Source organism: Petromyzon marinus, chromosome 10 (assembly GCF_048934315.1).
Source record: "Petromyzon marinus isolate PM22_M1 ecotype Great Lakes invasive population chromosome 10, UKy_Petmar_22M1.pri1.0, whole genome shotgun sequence".
Taxonomy (NCBI): Eukaryota; Metazoa; Chordata; class Hyperoartia; order Petromyzontiformes; family Petromyzontidae; genus Petromyzon; species Petromyzon marinus.
In genome coordinates, this window is record NC_133676.1 from 17,295,406 (window position 1) to 17,310,642 (window position 15,237).

The window sequence follows — 15,237 nt, forward strand, 5'->3', positions numbered from 1 at the left end:
CACCTAAAATGGCAATGGCTTGGCAAGAGGTCCACAACAGCCAATAGATAGTTGCTGTCACCACGTCCGGGTGATCAAATTACATAAAATAATGTACAAGTACCTACGATTTTTATATGTGATTGCCTAAAATCAATGACATGTTCAAAATGTATTCATTTTTTCAAACAACCAATCTGGGTACAACTCAGAGAGCAATGGGAATGGTCACTCGACTGCATTTTGGTTGGAATGACGGCACAATTGACTCGAATGAGAAACATTCTTATGGAATTAGCTCAAGAAACTGGCTTCTTGAAAAACTTAAAGAGTAAATACATAATTTATTAATAAATCCGAAAAGAAAGCTAAAATTTTAGAGCTTCAAAGTGTGATACCTCTTCAGCTTCCTCCTCAATGTCTGGCCCCTCATTCTCAAATCCCAGCTCACGCCACCTGCAAACACACGACAGGGTGCTCGGGATCGACGACCAACGACCGCAATCCACTCCCAGAAGCACTCGGCCACGGACAGAAGTGCCAAGGGGTTCGTGCGCTGACAGGCCCATCACACAGACCGCTTCAGGAGGAATACTTGTCATTTGGAGACACCGCCGCTACTAGAGGCCGTCTTCACTTCTACGACGTCACAACACGTTCCTGTAAACCTCGTCATCGTAAATCGGATCGTTGTAAACCGGACCCCGTTTTCCCACAGACGGTAGAAACAGGAGAAACATCACTTGCCGATGCGTTTTTCCTTTCATCGGCCGTATTTAACAGACTTTAATAGGTTAAAAAAATAAAATCCCACAAAAAACTCCTGAGAATAACAAGAGCTCCGCGCCAAGTCACATGGGAAACCAGACTGACTCGGTTCGAATGCGTTCGGAATCAAATCGGACGATGCTTCGTAAATCTATTCCCTGCATCATGAATCGTTCTTGGTGGCATTGCATGAACGTCGTAACTGTGGATTGTTGTAAATATGACCGTCGTAAATCCGGAGACCGCCTGTACATAACGTTACTTTTGAAAGCGGCCGCTTGCTGGAAATTAATGATTCTGCTCACAGGATGTAAAAAAAACAAAATCCTACTTTCAAGCTGACCAGTTAGGGGTGTAAATGATGTACACAGAAGGAAAACTCACCCAGGAGTGAGAATCTCCTTGTACTGGATCTTCTCCACGTGGGCAAACGCAGCCATGGACAGCGGGATGACGATGTTGTTGATATCGAAGGAGTTCTCCACCCTCCGTCGCCGAGCAGAAGCCTGACCACGCCACAGTGAAACTTTAATTATTTTCTCCCAGAGGGGGAGAGTCTCATAATATCAGTCACATTGAGAAACGGCAAATGATAACATCTCAATTAATGTTACGAACTGGCAACTTGTTGCGCCTCCTGGAATAAATTAATCAGGCATAACAATCGTTTTATAAAATAACCCAAAAAATTGTTCATATTTAAGTGACCCGATGGCTCAGGGGGCAAACATTTGTATTGGGGCATGGAACTCATCTAAGAAGTGTTTAATCGTGTTGAGAACTCTTTAGCGGCTATTGCAAATACAATAACACCCTCACACTATGCTCACTATTTCTCACTCTGTGCACAAGGCAAATAAGAGTTCAAACCTGGCGGATATATATAGTCATCTGGGGTCACGATTCAATTCTTCAACTCATTATTTTGTAGCCTGTATTAGCATAACCGTGTATTAACATACAATTTGCATAGGTTGTAAATGCTTTATGTGATTCACAATTTGACACGTGTGCCATGAGCACAAGACTTTCCCAAGGTCAAGAAAAGCCACATTTGGGATCGTTGTTGACCGCGTCCCAGACTGCCAGAACAAAGGCAACCAAGCGAGAGCCAGAGGCCTGGTGAGCGATGGCCACTGGCACTAGCAGGGCTGAGTCGCCACTGTGCAAGCGCTGCGGCACCGTGCTGGACACGGTCCAGGTGAGAGGGCCGTAAAATCGCCTTGCAACCTATCGCGGCCGTCTTCGCCCTGCACGGAATTATGCCCTCTGCTGCTGGCACACTCCAAATTATTAAAACAGCCTCAAGGGAATGAGCACGGAGTGGCTCAGATGGTGTTTATAATTTACAAGTGATGACGATACAGCGCACTGCATTCGTATTGCCCAATAAGGCCGAACTCTCAAATTGTAAACGTTGCGGGTTTACTCTCTAACACACCGGTGTGCTGAAGTAGTAACCAATTAGCAGGTTTTGTTTACGTGACAAACCCCTTACGAATTGGCTGTGTCTGGTGGCGGTGATCCAACCCAAAAAGTGTTTATGTACTCTCCGGAGCATCTTCTAAATCGGAGAGGGGGGGAATACGATACAAGCGGCGTGCACGCCAGGGCACTACCTGCGTGGACGTGGGCGTAGCAGCGGACGTGTGGGCGTACGCGCTGGCCAAGGGCAGCGTGGGTGGCGCGGGCGACGCGTCGGCCGGCACGGGCGTGTAGGCCTGGCGCAGCGGCGGCACCGTCACCACCGCCGCCGTGCCCTCGGGGGACTCCCCCAGGGTGAGGCTCCGACTCCGCACCCCGCCACGCTGCCTCTTGCTGCCCGCTGCTGCGGAAAAAACACAGAATCATGAAAATCTTTGTTTAGACTTCAGGGAGGAATCCGAAGAGCTGTAAAGCTCTTTCACAGATATCCAGTATGGGGCGGGTTAGCGAGTTACAACGGCACACAATACAAAAATAAGATAAGAGTGCAGAATAGAGAAAATGGTAAGCAAGTCACTAAATATGAGTAAATAAATTAATGCTAAATTTATTATACAAAAGTGCAGCGTCGCTCACCTGCTTGCCACCAACACCTCTAACCCACTCTGTGTCGCAAGGCAGAGAAATTCTGGTGACCTGGACTCAGATGGAATTAATATTATTTAAAAGTAATTTCCTGATCCATATGATCCATATTTGTGTGTTGGATTAGGCCAGGTGGTAGTTTTGGGTCAAGTGGTAGTTTTATGCCATAATTGTCAATAACCCTCCACCACCCTACAAGTATTTCACGTTTACATGCCAATGTATTGATCAATCGTTTCTTAGGACTTTCCATGATCGAATTTATCATCGACATAGGGTACTGTCGGCTAAACATTTCATATGAAGCTGCAAAATGTGTTGTCATTGGGTACGCTCATTTTAAGTGAGCCACTATTTTAGCCATAATTTGATAATGACTGCACCCGTGGCAGCCAAGGATGGAAGATGTCGGAGAGTAGCACCACCAAGGAGATGGAGCGGTGAAATCAGCTCGCGTCCGCGTGATAGGTGGACTGCTGCATCGAGATCGTGAGAGACGGCCGTAACTTGGGGAGGCCTTCATTCAGCAGTGGACCGACCCAGGGATGATGATGGTGATGAATTATAATTTACTTACAGAGTGTAAGTATGCATAAAGGAAAAGGAGACAATTTTTGTTAGTCTAAATAACTGATGTGTAAATGTGTGTGAAACGCTGGGGCAAAGCTAGAGTAAACAGTATTGTTTAATGTGTCCACAACTCAAGGCAATAAGATGACAATCAAATAAACTTTTCCCAATGTAACCCTAACCATATGCAAAGATGCGTCAAGGACAACTCCATCTGTTAATATTTAGTCTCCTTGTTCTGTGCATCCAACACTCTTATCCGAGTTCATAACGGAGCCAGCTGGCAGATAACAGTAACAAAATTATGGATGTCTATTCACATAAATAACCTAATACTGACATCGGTCTCACTATGTGAGTCACTGGGTTTAAATGTCCACCGATCCCCTAGTGCGCCAGGTGTGATGGCAAAAAAGAAGCCACAGTGAACACAAACACAAAACCTACGCGGCCAGTGACATACCATCGGCTGCACGGGCTGGTTTAGGGGCAGCTCCATGCCTCTTATAAAAGAGGGCTTCTGTACTCGGCCCTTTTTTTGGGTGGTTTGGATTTACGATGGCGTGTGTGGGGCACGGCTCTACAAATCCCCCTCAGTGGTGAGTCAAGGTTTTCATGACGTGCCAACGCGTGGACACACCTGGGGAGATTGTGCTCCGAGTGACGCCAACAATGTATGGCGTTTGCTGCATTACAACTTTCTGCAAAGAGGTGAGCGTTATACGATCAGGGTTTCAACCAGGATTGCGACATTCAATGTTGTGCACTGAACATAAATGCTGGGTTGAGAATGTTCAGCCGTGGCCCCGTAATTGTACCGAACAAATGGGTTTTAGACCGAGTATATTCCTATCGCTCTCGCACGTTCTGGTTGTGCCAAGCGTCGTTGGGCACGATGTTCAACACTTCACCCGGCACGCTGGGAGCTTCTGCAGGCCCTGAGCAGCTCACGTTCCCCCCACGGTTACGTAATGCTGCCTCAAAACTACAACGGAGGGCCACGCAGCGCAACTGCAGACACCTACGCGGCAGTAACCTATCCCCGTTGTTTCAGAGGCATGCCGACAAAAAGGCACCGCGGTGTCAACAGAAGATTTTCCCTGGGTGACTACACTGGTGATGTGTAGTTTTATCACATGGAGAGGCAGACTAGCAGCGGATTTAAATGTACAGAGATGCAATACCCACCGAGGGGGCTGTGCCCAGAGCGCCTCCTTTTCTTGAAGTGGCCACCGTCCTCCCCATCTGTATCCAAGGAGTCCAGCGGTGAAAGCCCTCGCTCCACACTGTCCAGGTACTGCCACAGCGACGGATCCACGCATGCCTTACTCCAGTCGCACTCTGCACCGTGGAAAAGAGCAAACTTGGTCAACTCAACTCTATATCGCAAAATGCATCTCGAACAAGGTTGGATTTGACAACAAGATAAGGAGGAAGGCAGCCAGACTTGCTGCCAAGCAGTGCAAACTCTGTGGCCCTGTATTGGGAAATTTAGACAGCTCCAGAAAATGAGTGTTTATATGTGTAGGAGGGAAGTGCCTGGAGAAACCCCACAGAACAAGAGTGGGATAACACAATCCCTGTACAGGTGAAAATTAACCCACTTGCTGTACTGCCAAGCCAGGAGATTGTGACCTTGATGCCCACAGCCAGGAAACGTCACGCATACGAGACAAAGCACTTGTGCTTCTCCTCATACCAAGATACAATTCTCCCGTGGTGGCTGCGCAGACATTCCCTGTGGCTTGTCTATCAGACTGGCTCTACGACTCTTGAGCTAAGACACTGAACACTACGAGACCGTGGGCAACACCCATCTCCACAGTCAAACTGCAACGACCATGGCGCGACACAAGTTCAGTAAGTGCCGAAAATGTAAATGGAGCCACGGGACAAGAGTGTACGCACGTGTGGACACCCTGCTGTCAAACACGGGGGGACTGGCGAGGTGCTGAGCAGAGGACCGTGGCTGTAGTCTCACCACTGTCGTGTCCATAATAAAGGGGGGGGGGGGGGTTGTTGGATCACGTGAGTAAAAATGCGTGTCATTAACCCACCACTATCTGACGCAGCCAATTGGTAAGTCTGTCACGTAAACAAAACGTGACAAGTTATTACTTCAGCACACCGATGCATTGCAGAGTAAGCCCACAACATTTACAATTGGAGTACTGTGACATTTCGCTGGCGATTGCAAGCAGCTTTATCAGGCGAATTCGCAACGACACTTATCGTGCCGAGCGATAACGACCCAACACTTTGCCCGCCCCCCCAAGCTCACTGGTGGTCAGCAGGGAGGCGTCAGGTTTGTGGCGCTGCTTGCGCTCGGCAGGGCTGCCTGGCGAGGCTGTCCACGGTCGTGGGACGCCTGTTGGCCTCTTGTTGTTGTTGTTGCTGCTGCTGCTGCTGCTGTTGTTGTTGTTGCTGCTGCTGTTGTTGCTGCTGCTGCTGCTGGCTGGCACTTTGGGTTTGGGATTCATCCGCTCGTGCCACTCGGCGCGCTTCATCAGACTCTGGAAGTGCAGGTGTAGAGGGATATCTGCAAAGGAGAAGTTGCCTTCGGTCAATTATTTGCACTTCCGCCAAGTAGAACAGAACATAAAATAAAAAAATGTCAAGGGTTCAATTAAATGAAAAAGAACCAGGAATTGTCTTGGATGTCGTCCACAAGCAAAAAAGCATCAATTTCACCACCATCATCACAATATGAAGCGCTGTATTGGCAGTGTGTTCAAACAGCATGCAATTGTAAAAAACATTGCTCTTGAAGGCCAACTGGCTGATTGCTCTGAGATTATTATTTCATATTTTTGGGGCTAAAACAGAACTTGTTTCATCATGGGACCTCCTTATATATTGACACTGGCAAGGGAGGTCCCATGATGTAGCTGCTCACCCCGAGCTCTCGTTGTCCTGATAGTGGCATTGTCTTTGTGCTGTTCGCCGTTTGGCATCCTCTGGTCTGACACCGTGTGAGACTAGGCACTAAAGAAAGCAGCCTCTGGTGTGGACCAATCAGTTTCAAAGACAATGCATTATTGTACTGTTTCCCTTCTACGTGATTTTACCGAAAGAACCAAGAATATAATGCATATACTTTCAGAGCATGTTTTGTTTGTCTTTTCACCACAAGTGTCTGTGGTTAATGCAGACATGAGTCCTTGCAAAAGGTTTAAGTTAGGTGTTTTAACTTCTTACAGAACTTGTTTGTTTATAAAAGAAAAATACAGTGAAGGCGGAGGAGTTCCGTGGCTAGGAGATCGGAGCTGGCACCGCTGAATGAATGCAATTCTGGGTTCAGATCCAGGCAGCCACCTTAAGCTGGGTTCGCGGGTTGTGAGTTTGTGGCTCTCAGCCCCATCACCAATAACAGCACGTAAAATAGATTTCGCGGAACACCTGATTTGGCTAAATTCCAACTTGTGAGATACTAAAATATCGATTTGACTGCCACGTGACAAACATGTGTCTCTGGAACAGGGTGGTGGTGGTGGTGGTGCTGCCTCCTACTGTGAAGGTCAATTGAAGAGATTTTGGCCAAGCGGCTTAGCGGGTGGAGCGACAGGCGCACAATCGAAATGTTGCAAAATTTTAAATCCTCGTTGGGGGTTCACTCAGTCCAACATCCCTCTGGGCCACATATACAGAGGTTTGATAAAAAACAACAACAACGAGGAACCATTTTAAACAGTGGTTATCCTATGAAACTACTTACCCACCCCCCACCCCTCCGCTATAGGAATGTGGAATTTCCACCACTAACTCAGGGGGCTTTTAACAGAAGATGTACACCGACTCAATGCCCATTTTTGAGCATTCAAACATTGCCTTGTATGATTTTAGAAGAATTATGCATATCCCAGTCTGTTCTTGAACACGTGGGGGGTAGCACAATCGGTATATCATTGAGGGGGAAAAGACAGAGATTTTAGAAAGTAAAATTGCATAGCAGGTTTTATTATCTGCCAGAGTAAACTTTTTTTGTTCAAATAAAACAATCGGCTTACACCACGTACGTCAGATCTGTGAAGCAGACGGTGTGTAGTATTATAACGGATGTTACACCCGCAGTAATAACCAGGGCGGCCGCTGGATTCGAACCGCGAACCTACGGAACAAGTGGTGAGCGCGCTACCAAAGCCCCTCACAGATACGTCCCACATAAATAAAAAACATTACCAATCCAGAGCAATGCGGCAGCTGCAATCTCCTGTGATGATTGACCGCTAACATCCCCCAGAATACAGCTGGTAGACAACGAGCAGCCGCCACTGATTTCAAGCCGTCCTCGTCGTGAAGTTACGTGCACAGCTATGGAGTTCCCACGGTGTACGTGTTCCACGACAGATGAAGTTACGGGTCCCCTTTGTGAACAGGGGTGCGCATCTACTTCGGGTCTGGATCGGTGTAAGCGTTGCATAAACCCCCTCGTGCATTTGATGTGGATGGCAGAAGTGAACGTGACGGAGAGCTCGCTGGTCGTGTCCGCTTCAAAGCTTCCCCAACTACGCACATTGGGGCAGTGCGATTCAGAATCGCGTCGTGACAGTGCCCTTGAATGTCACAAATGCAAAAAAAACATTCTCTCAGTTTTCTCATGAAAGACCATCCCAGCTTGTGCAAAACCCAAGACACGCCAAAGCAAACCTTCACAAACCAGTAAATAATTGTCAAATGTTTATAATAATGGAACCTTTGCTTCAAGCGAAATGAGAAATAACCTATTAAATATTTTGCATGTACTCTATCTGTAAAACATAATTTAAAGTTGTCCAAGCCTTACACAAGCACATGAACAGTGCTTTATAACAGAAACATACATGAATGGCTGACATTTCCGGCAATGGGCACCCTTCAGAGCAGAAGGACTAGTTTTCAAAGCAGAAGGCTAGTGGCCAAAACGTCAGATTTCTGTGCTCTCTGTTACAAGGCAGCATTAATAATGCATGTGGCCAGTTGTTTTTAACTCTCCTTGTGTACCACTGTCGGAGTCCTTGCATATGAATCATTGCACTGTCTAGCCTTTTCTCCAGCACGGCAGAGCAAGTATCAATGTTGCTGTTACTACTGCAATGGATAATAAATGAGGGGAGGCACGTTTGACAAGTGAGTAAATGGGGCTGGAATAACAATTCTTGAAAGCGGCTTAATAATGTAAATGAGTTGTTATTTTTTGTTACAGGAAATCAATGGCGAAAATTCCAACGGCGGTAATTCATGTAGCGAATGGCAGTGGCAAGCATCTGTTGCCAGGGACAATAAAGAAGAGTGTGGTATGCTTTCATGTTCAGCAAACGTGTTCTTTACCACATCAGAAGAGATGGAGTTAGGGTGCAGACACCAGGCAGAAGGGTGGAGAACAAGCACAATCGCGGATTGAAAGAACACATTTTTATATTATTGGCGACAATTGCCATTGAGTTCTACTGCATCACAGTGGATCCATTATTATCATCAACCATTAGTACACAGGGTGTTGGTGTAACTCTTAGATCGCAGGGTCATCACGAAGGTGCTATTTTCAGAGGCGGGAATGACGAGGCGATGATTGAGGTGTTCTCCCAATTGAGCGATTTGCAGGTTGATTTTTAGTGAGTTGGCACATTTGGCTGATGGTGTCGGCACACACGTGGCCTAACTCTCTCTTTCTAACCGCGTCACGAAATCTCGTTTATAAAACCATGACGTATTATTTTGTCTATTTAATGTACAACGGTGCTTGCCAAGTGAAACATGCCGGCCAGATACGTAACATTTACCCACCGCATTGCAAGGATCAAACCAAGCGATGAAGCAGGGAGGCCACACTGCCCGGATTTTATTGACGTGAGCGGGAAGCGTAAAGGACCACATCATCAATTCCAAGGTCGGAGTAAAAAAATTGTCAATTTGCAGTATGACAACAACTGCAGACGGATTGCAGTTTGAGTAATGATGTATTGTTGTGCTCTAACATCCGAAATGCTGTATACATCACTCAAGGGAGTGAATTGTGTTCTTTATCAATGGAAAGTACCCTAAAATTATGGTACTGGATAGTGGCCTCTATTTCCAACAGCCAGACAAGATCCCACTGAGATGAGCACAGTCTTCGAGGGAGACCTGGGGTGACCACGAATAGAAACTAAACGTAACAAGGAACAAACACGCGTGCAAATTATAGTGGAGGTTCGTAAGTGTGTAACATACAAAACTACTTTCAATATTTGATTAATGATCTTTGTTTAAAAATAATCTTTCAGTATGGAATGCCAAAGGAACATAGCGTACTTTTCATAATCCAGCAATAGTGGCATTTGGTTAATCAATTGAAACACTTGGGAGTGACTTCTGCTTCCTCTACATTTCAAATCACATGATGCTCCACGAAAGATGTCAAACCAGTGAAGCAAAATTTGATTGAGTTATGAAAATACACAGCAAGAAGGCAACAGGTGAAGAAAGGCTGTAATGTAAGCAAACTATTGCACACGCAAGATGCTTGGCCAAATTCTGTACGCACATTAGAACATTAGAGAGACACATCGGATCACATCTCAAGCGTTAGAGAATTTCCTTGTGAAACGGATCCGAGTTGGGCGAGTGACATTGTGCACATCCTGTAAATCACCAATGGACCCCCGAGCACCAAGCCCCGCTTAGCTATTGACCCCATGGCTCCTACTGTTGCCGCTGCGTGACCCCTAGTGCAGCCCGCACGGCGCGGACGCTTGGGCAAGACGGAGCGACGCACCGTTTGGGAGAGAGAGCACGGGATGGGTGGATGGGCTGAGCACTGCTGCCCTCTCAGGCAGGGTCATGGTGTCCAGGTTCATGGGCTGCTGCTGCTGCTGCTGCTGCTGCGTGGTGTACGGTGACACGCACACCATGCAGCTGAGTGGCTGCTCACAGCTGCACCTCACAGTCACCGGCCGCTGCGCCTGCACACCCGTGGCATGGCACAACAGCAGCACACAGCATGTGTGACGAGTCAACTGGGACGTGCTACGTGTGTGTATTGTATATATACAGCTTTCAAGAGAGTTGGCATCTCCTTACTCAATCGAGTGTAGACATCTGCTCATCTATGTTGGTAGCCCTGAGTGAGTGGTGTAAAGAACACACATTGGCAAATTCCAGTCCCTCCACAGAACAACCACTTCTGCCTTCCAAAGTCGTGCTCATTTTATCAGCCCGAAGGTTGATAGGTTTAGTTGACCCCCCCGCCCCACTCCAACTCTCTGACTTGGATGTGAACTCCTAACCATCTGCTTGTGAGTTGGGTGCTCTGTGCCACCGGGCACACATCGTTGCTCAACCAAGACGTGAGACCCAAGATGCACGTGCCAACTGAAGAATCGGCTTAGGTGCTGCCGCAAGGGCTACACTGATGCACGATGATTCATAAATTATAATTAGAAGTTACTTAGCGACGTGAACTTTGGCTTAACACGATGGGTGGCATGATGTGCCGACTGCCTCTCGATATGATGAACCCACAGAGAGCATGCGAACTAGAAGTAATCAGTGCTTCAAATGGATTCTGCATACTTTGTCAAATATCAGCATTAATCTGCTCTTACTTCAGATGAGAAAGTGTTTTGGTTATGGGACATTGCTCAGGGTGCATGGGTCAGGTCGGATTGGACTTCATTCACTTTCTTGTGTAATCAGGCCTAATCTTAATCTTCTTGCACCTGGTCACATGACAGCAACATCCCAACACTACAGTACGACTACACAAAAAAGGATATTTTTTTTACTATTATTTAAGTAATATGGTTATGATGAGAAATAAACTGTTTCCTCAATATGTATTAATAAAATGAATGTGAATATAATGCATGAAACTCACAACAGATGGCCAATTCAACTCTCAGATGCCCCTTGTTCTTTTTAGCTTTTAAGTAATTAAAACGAATAATATACACATTTAAACATGTATTAATTCAAAAATAAGGATTTTTTTTGTTAAATACATAAACTAAAATTATCACACCCGCTGGGAATCGAACATCCGTTGTCTGCAATTGTAACCCACTTCACAATAATAACACTGGACATGCATTTGGCTCTTTTTATAAGGTACTTAAGGATCAATATTGCGATGCTTTTAGTGCATTAAGGATTCACTTTTTCACACCACTGCAAAGAATACTTGTAAGCCAAGCAGCTGATCAGCTATGGTCAGCCATAGTCTGATCAGCTGATTAGGATGTGACAATCTTGATTGGGTCATTCTGAGTTTCAGTTTATTTTATTCTGCTACACGGATGGTCCTGTTTGACTCGTTTCTGGGCTATTTTACACGGGAGCTCCGTGGTGCCGTGAGCACAACAACAACGACAACAACAAAGACAAAAATCAGTACAGGGTACTTGGTGAATATTGCACAACTAACAAACGAGGTGATTCTGATTGTTCATCCAACCTGACCCCAGACAATACCATTTGAAATAGAATAAAACAATCACATTATCACCCCATTGTTTTAGGAGCTTTGGTTAGTACTCTTTGGTTCTTTCGGTTAAGTCACGTAGGTAAAAATTAAATTAACTAAAACAAAAAATAAAAACAACTAATTAATTTTGTTTTATTTAATTACATTTTTAGCTACGTGACTTTACCGAAAGAACCAAAGAGTATGGATCCTTGCAGTCACGAAAACTTAAAATCTAGCTTTGGTTAGGTTTGCTCACGATGGATTTTTTTCCAGACACACATTTGTCAGTTGCATTTTTATCTACGAATTATAAATAAACCTGCTTAGCCTCAGAGAGCCCTGTATTTGCAAGATCACAAGCTACAAGAGATGCAGGCACGTCCCTACACACAGAAAACATTTACGATTGTCGAACCACACGGCAACCAAAACTGACCACGGCAATATGACTCGCTTTTTGAAGTGGCACAATTACGCTCAAACAACTCGCAGCAGTTCATCCCATCCGCGGCCCTGCATCCAGCTACAAATATCCCCCATATAGCCTTAACAGGCTGTTGGGGCAAGTGCTGTTAGCGAGCACCTATGAAGGCCGGAACGGCACACGAGGGGGTGGGTGGCCAGCACCACGCCCGGCAGCCTTTGGCTCCTCACTGGCGTTGTTTACACACAGCACCAGGTACTCATTTGAAGCCGAGTCGACCTAGGAGAGGCTCAGGCCCGGTTCAGATCATCGTTAATGGTTTTACCCGTGAGCGGGAATGGAACTCGGGTCACCGGATTGGTAGCGCAGCGCGCGAACCGCTACTCTAGCGCTCCCCACTAAGGCTTTAACACCACCACCACCACCTGTTTTCAACTTTCCTCCGCAAACTCCACAAGCTAGTTAATAACCGCGTAGGGTTTTGATTTTGTTTCAGCGACGTTTGGGAACGCGCAATCCCACCCCCGCCTCTGCATCTGCACCACAAACCTTGCGGCTCAGGAAGTAAGCGTCGCTGGCTCGCAGCACTCGCCGACGGCGCAGCTCCCGCAGGGGCCGCGTCCGTGCCGCCACGCACGACGAGCTGCCGGGCGGGGACGGCGGCGCGGGGGCCCCACGAGAAACCACGGCGGGGCGGCGCTTGGCGGCGTCGGAGCCGTCCGGCGGCGCATCTCCTCCTCGCGTGCAGCTCGACGAGCTGCACGCGCACGCACGCGTACGTACACACGCGTACGCACACACGCGTACGCACACACGCGTACGCACACACGCACGTACACACGCACGTACACACGCACACAGACACATATGCGCAGGTTCACCGGCCAGAGTGCAGATGTTAGCGGTTTGCATTAAAATCACAAACGAGCGGATTTAACCTCCTGCGTAATCACTGCAACAGGCATCTTCAGGTAAGAAGCGCCCTGCCGGCTTTACGTTGTGACTCAAAACGATATACAACGCCCATGTAACGTCACCCACTCGTTCAGCCCTGAGTAGCAATGGAATCAATCTGTACATCAGTCTACTCTCACATTAATTCCACCCACTCGTGGCTAAATCCATTCTTATTTCTACATGGTACTTATTGGACGAACAAAATCGGAGCCAAATTGTGTCCAGGGATGTCTGCTTCCTCTGCTCACTGTCCTCACCAGTTTACCCAAACGTGTGAACACGCATGCTGGCCAGATATTCAAAGGTTCTATTTGACGACAGCCCTGAACGTTTAAGAGCATCAACTCGGTCACCCTTGTTCAACCGCTGGAGGTGTGTTTAGCAGTGGGCATCCTCAGGGCCTCCTGACGTGTTAAGCATCCCTCCCTAAAAACTGTGTGCAGAGCGGCCGAGGTGACGTGGAAATGCAAGGAGCAAAATATTTCTTTACTTAGTTTGTTGTCCTTCCCCCGCACCTCTTATTAGCATGGTTGGTGCAAAAGAAGTTAGTACGTACAAAAACTTTCAGGGGAGACTTGATAAAGTAATCAACGGACGGATATGTCGTTTACTTGAACATGCCAGTAAAGAAACTGTACGAAGACATTGGATCTTCAGCACGTCACCTTGCGCGTGTGTCTTCTTGCACAAACTGCCTCTGTAGTTTCACATCCCAGTATTGCGTGGCCAAGAGACGCCGCAACACTGCGCACCATGCTCCTGGTACGTGTGTGTGTGTGCGCGCGTGCGTGAGTTTCGTGGGGCTGCAGACAGCAGTGAGAGACGTACCTGGCCAGAACACCGTTGAGCTGCGGTGGAGAAGGTTTGGGCTGTGGAGACGAGGCTCGGCTGAGAGGACAGACCATGCCGCCCAGACTTTGCTTAAGGCGTGAGCTCTGTCAACACACAGCATTGGAGCACAAGTCATAAGAAAAATTACTTCGTCACTTGAACAGAGACAAAGATCCTCGTATAGCCTTTAACAGACTGTTGGGGTAAGTGTTGTTAGCGAGCAGCCCGGCCACCTTTGTCTCCCCAGTGCTGATGTTTACACACTGCACCAGGTACTGATTTTAGACTGAAACAACCTAAGGGAAGCAAGATACCGGTTCAGATATTCACCACTCGAATTTCGTCACGAGTGGGAATCGAACTGGAGTCGCTGGATTTGTAGTGCAGTGCACTAACCACTCACTACCGCTCCCCACACCCACACACGTGCGGTGACTGTGCCATGCAGGTGGGGCCACTGTGACATGCACCGTTGCGAAACAGGGCTTTTACCAGCTCGTAAAAAACGAATCCACAGAGCCACCCAACTACAGCGAGATTGACAAAAAACAATGGGCGACGGAAGAGAAGCACGCCACATTCGACTGACTGCGGGGTGGAGCGCGGGAAGCCCTGCCTGGAGCGCATCGGCCCATAGGGACCACACAGGACCCTGTGGAGCGAGCAGCAAATTCCCATCACTGGTGTCGACGGAGACAGAGATACATTCGAACAAGTTGGAAGCCTTCGTCAACACATTTATAATGATGTAAATGTAGTTGGTCCCATAAGTCCATTCTTCCCTGTACCATCCATCAAACGCACAGCAGTGCCAAACGTTAGCAACAGAGGTACTGACACAATGAGCCATGTTCATATTCAGGCTCTGTAATCTGCTCTGCAAAGACCACAGCCGAGCTTGTGTGTGACAAAAATGCGGTGCCATCTGCTACGTAATAAGCCGAGTAGATGAAATGAGCAGATGTCCAACTTCGCTGACGCATCCCAAACGCCTTTGATGCAGCAGTATTACTCCTACAGATCACAGACTACGATTCACTCATGAAACACATTTCAATAAGTTACACATTTTACGCACTAAAATGCTGTAAATTAATAAAACGCTGTATATGTTAAGGTATAACTATCCCGCTTAAATGCACCAGTGGCCTGATGTGCAATTTTTTTTACAGAAAACAACAATAACAAAAAGAATACAGTCAACCCATGAAAAGCA

General features: G+C 47.1%; 1 protein-coding gene across 2 annotated transcripts in view; it reads right to left on the reverse strand.

Moving 5' to 3' along the window:
• LOC116940816 (KAT8 regulatory NSL complex subunit 1-like) overlaps positions 1 to 15,237 on the reverse strand; it is a 47,305-nt gene that overhangs the window by 2,968 nt on the left and 29,100 nt on the right. Inside the window, exons 4-11 of one of the 2 annotated variants that reach the window (XM_032951040.2) lie at positions 14,019 to 14,125; positions 12,783 to 12,990; positions 10,121 to 10,307; positions 5,669 to 5,926; positions 4,576 to 4,728; positions 2,367 to 2,572; positions 1,132 to 1,253; positions 378 to 435 (exon numbers count right to left, since the gene is read on the reverse strand). In XM_032951040.2, coding sequence (XP_032806931.2) covers positions 378 to 435; positions 1,132 to 1,253; positions 2,367 to 2,572; positions 4,576 to 4,728; positions 5,669 to 5,926; positions 10,121 to 10,307; positions 12,783 to 12,990; positions 14,019 to 14,125 — 1,299 coding nt within the window. Of the gene's footprint in view, positions 1 to 377; positions 436 to 1,131; positions 1,254 to 2,366; positions 2,576 to 4,575; positions 4,729 to 5,668; positions 5,927 to 10,120; positions 10,308 to 12,782; positions 12,991 to 14,018; positions 14,126 to 15,237 lie in introns of both variants that reach the window. The other variant, XM_032951039.2, reaches the window with a different exon arrangement.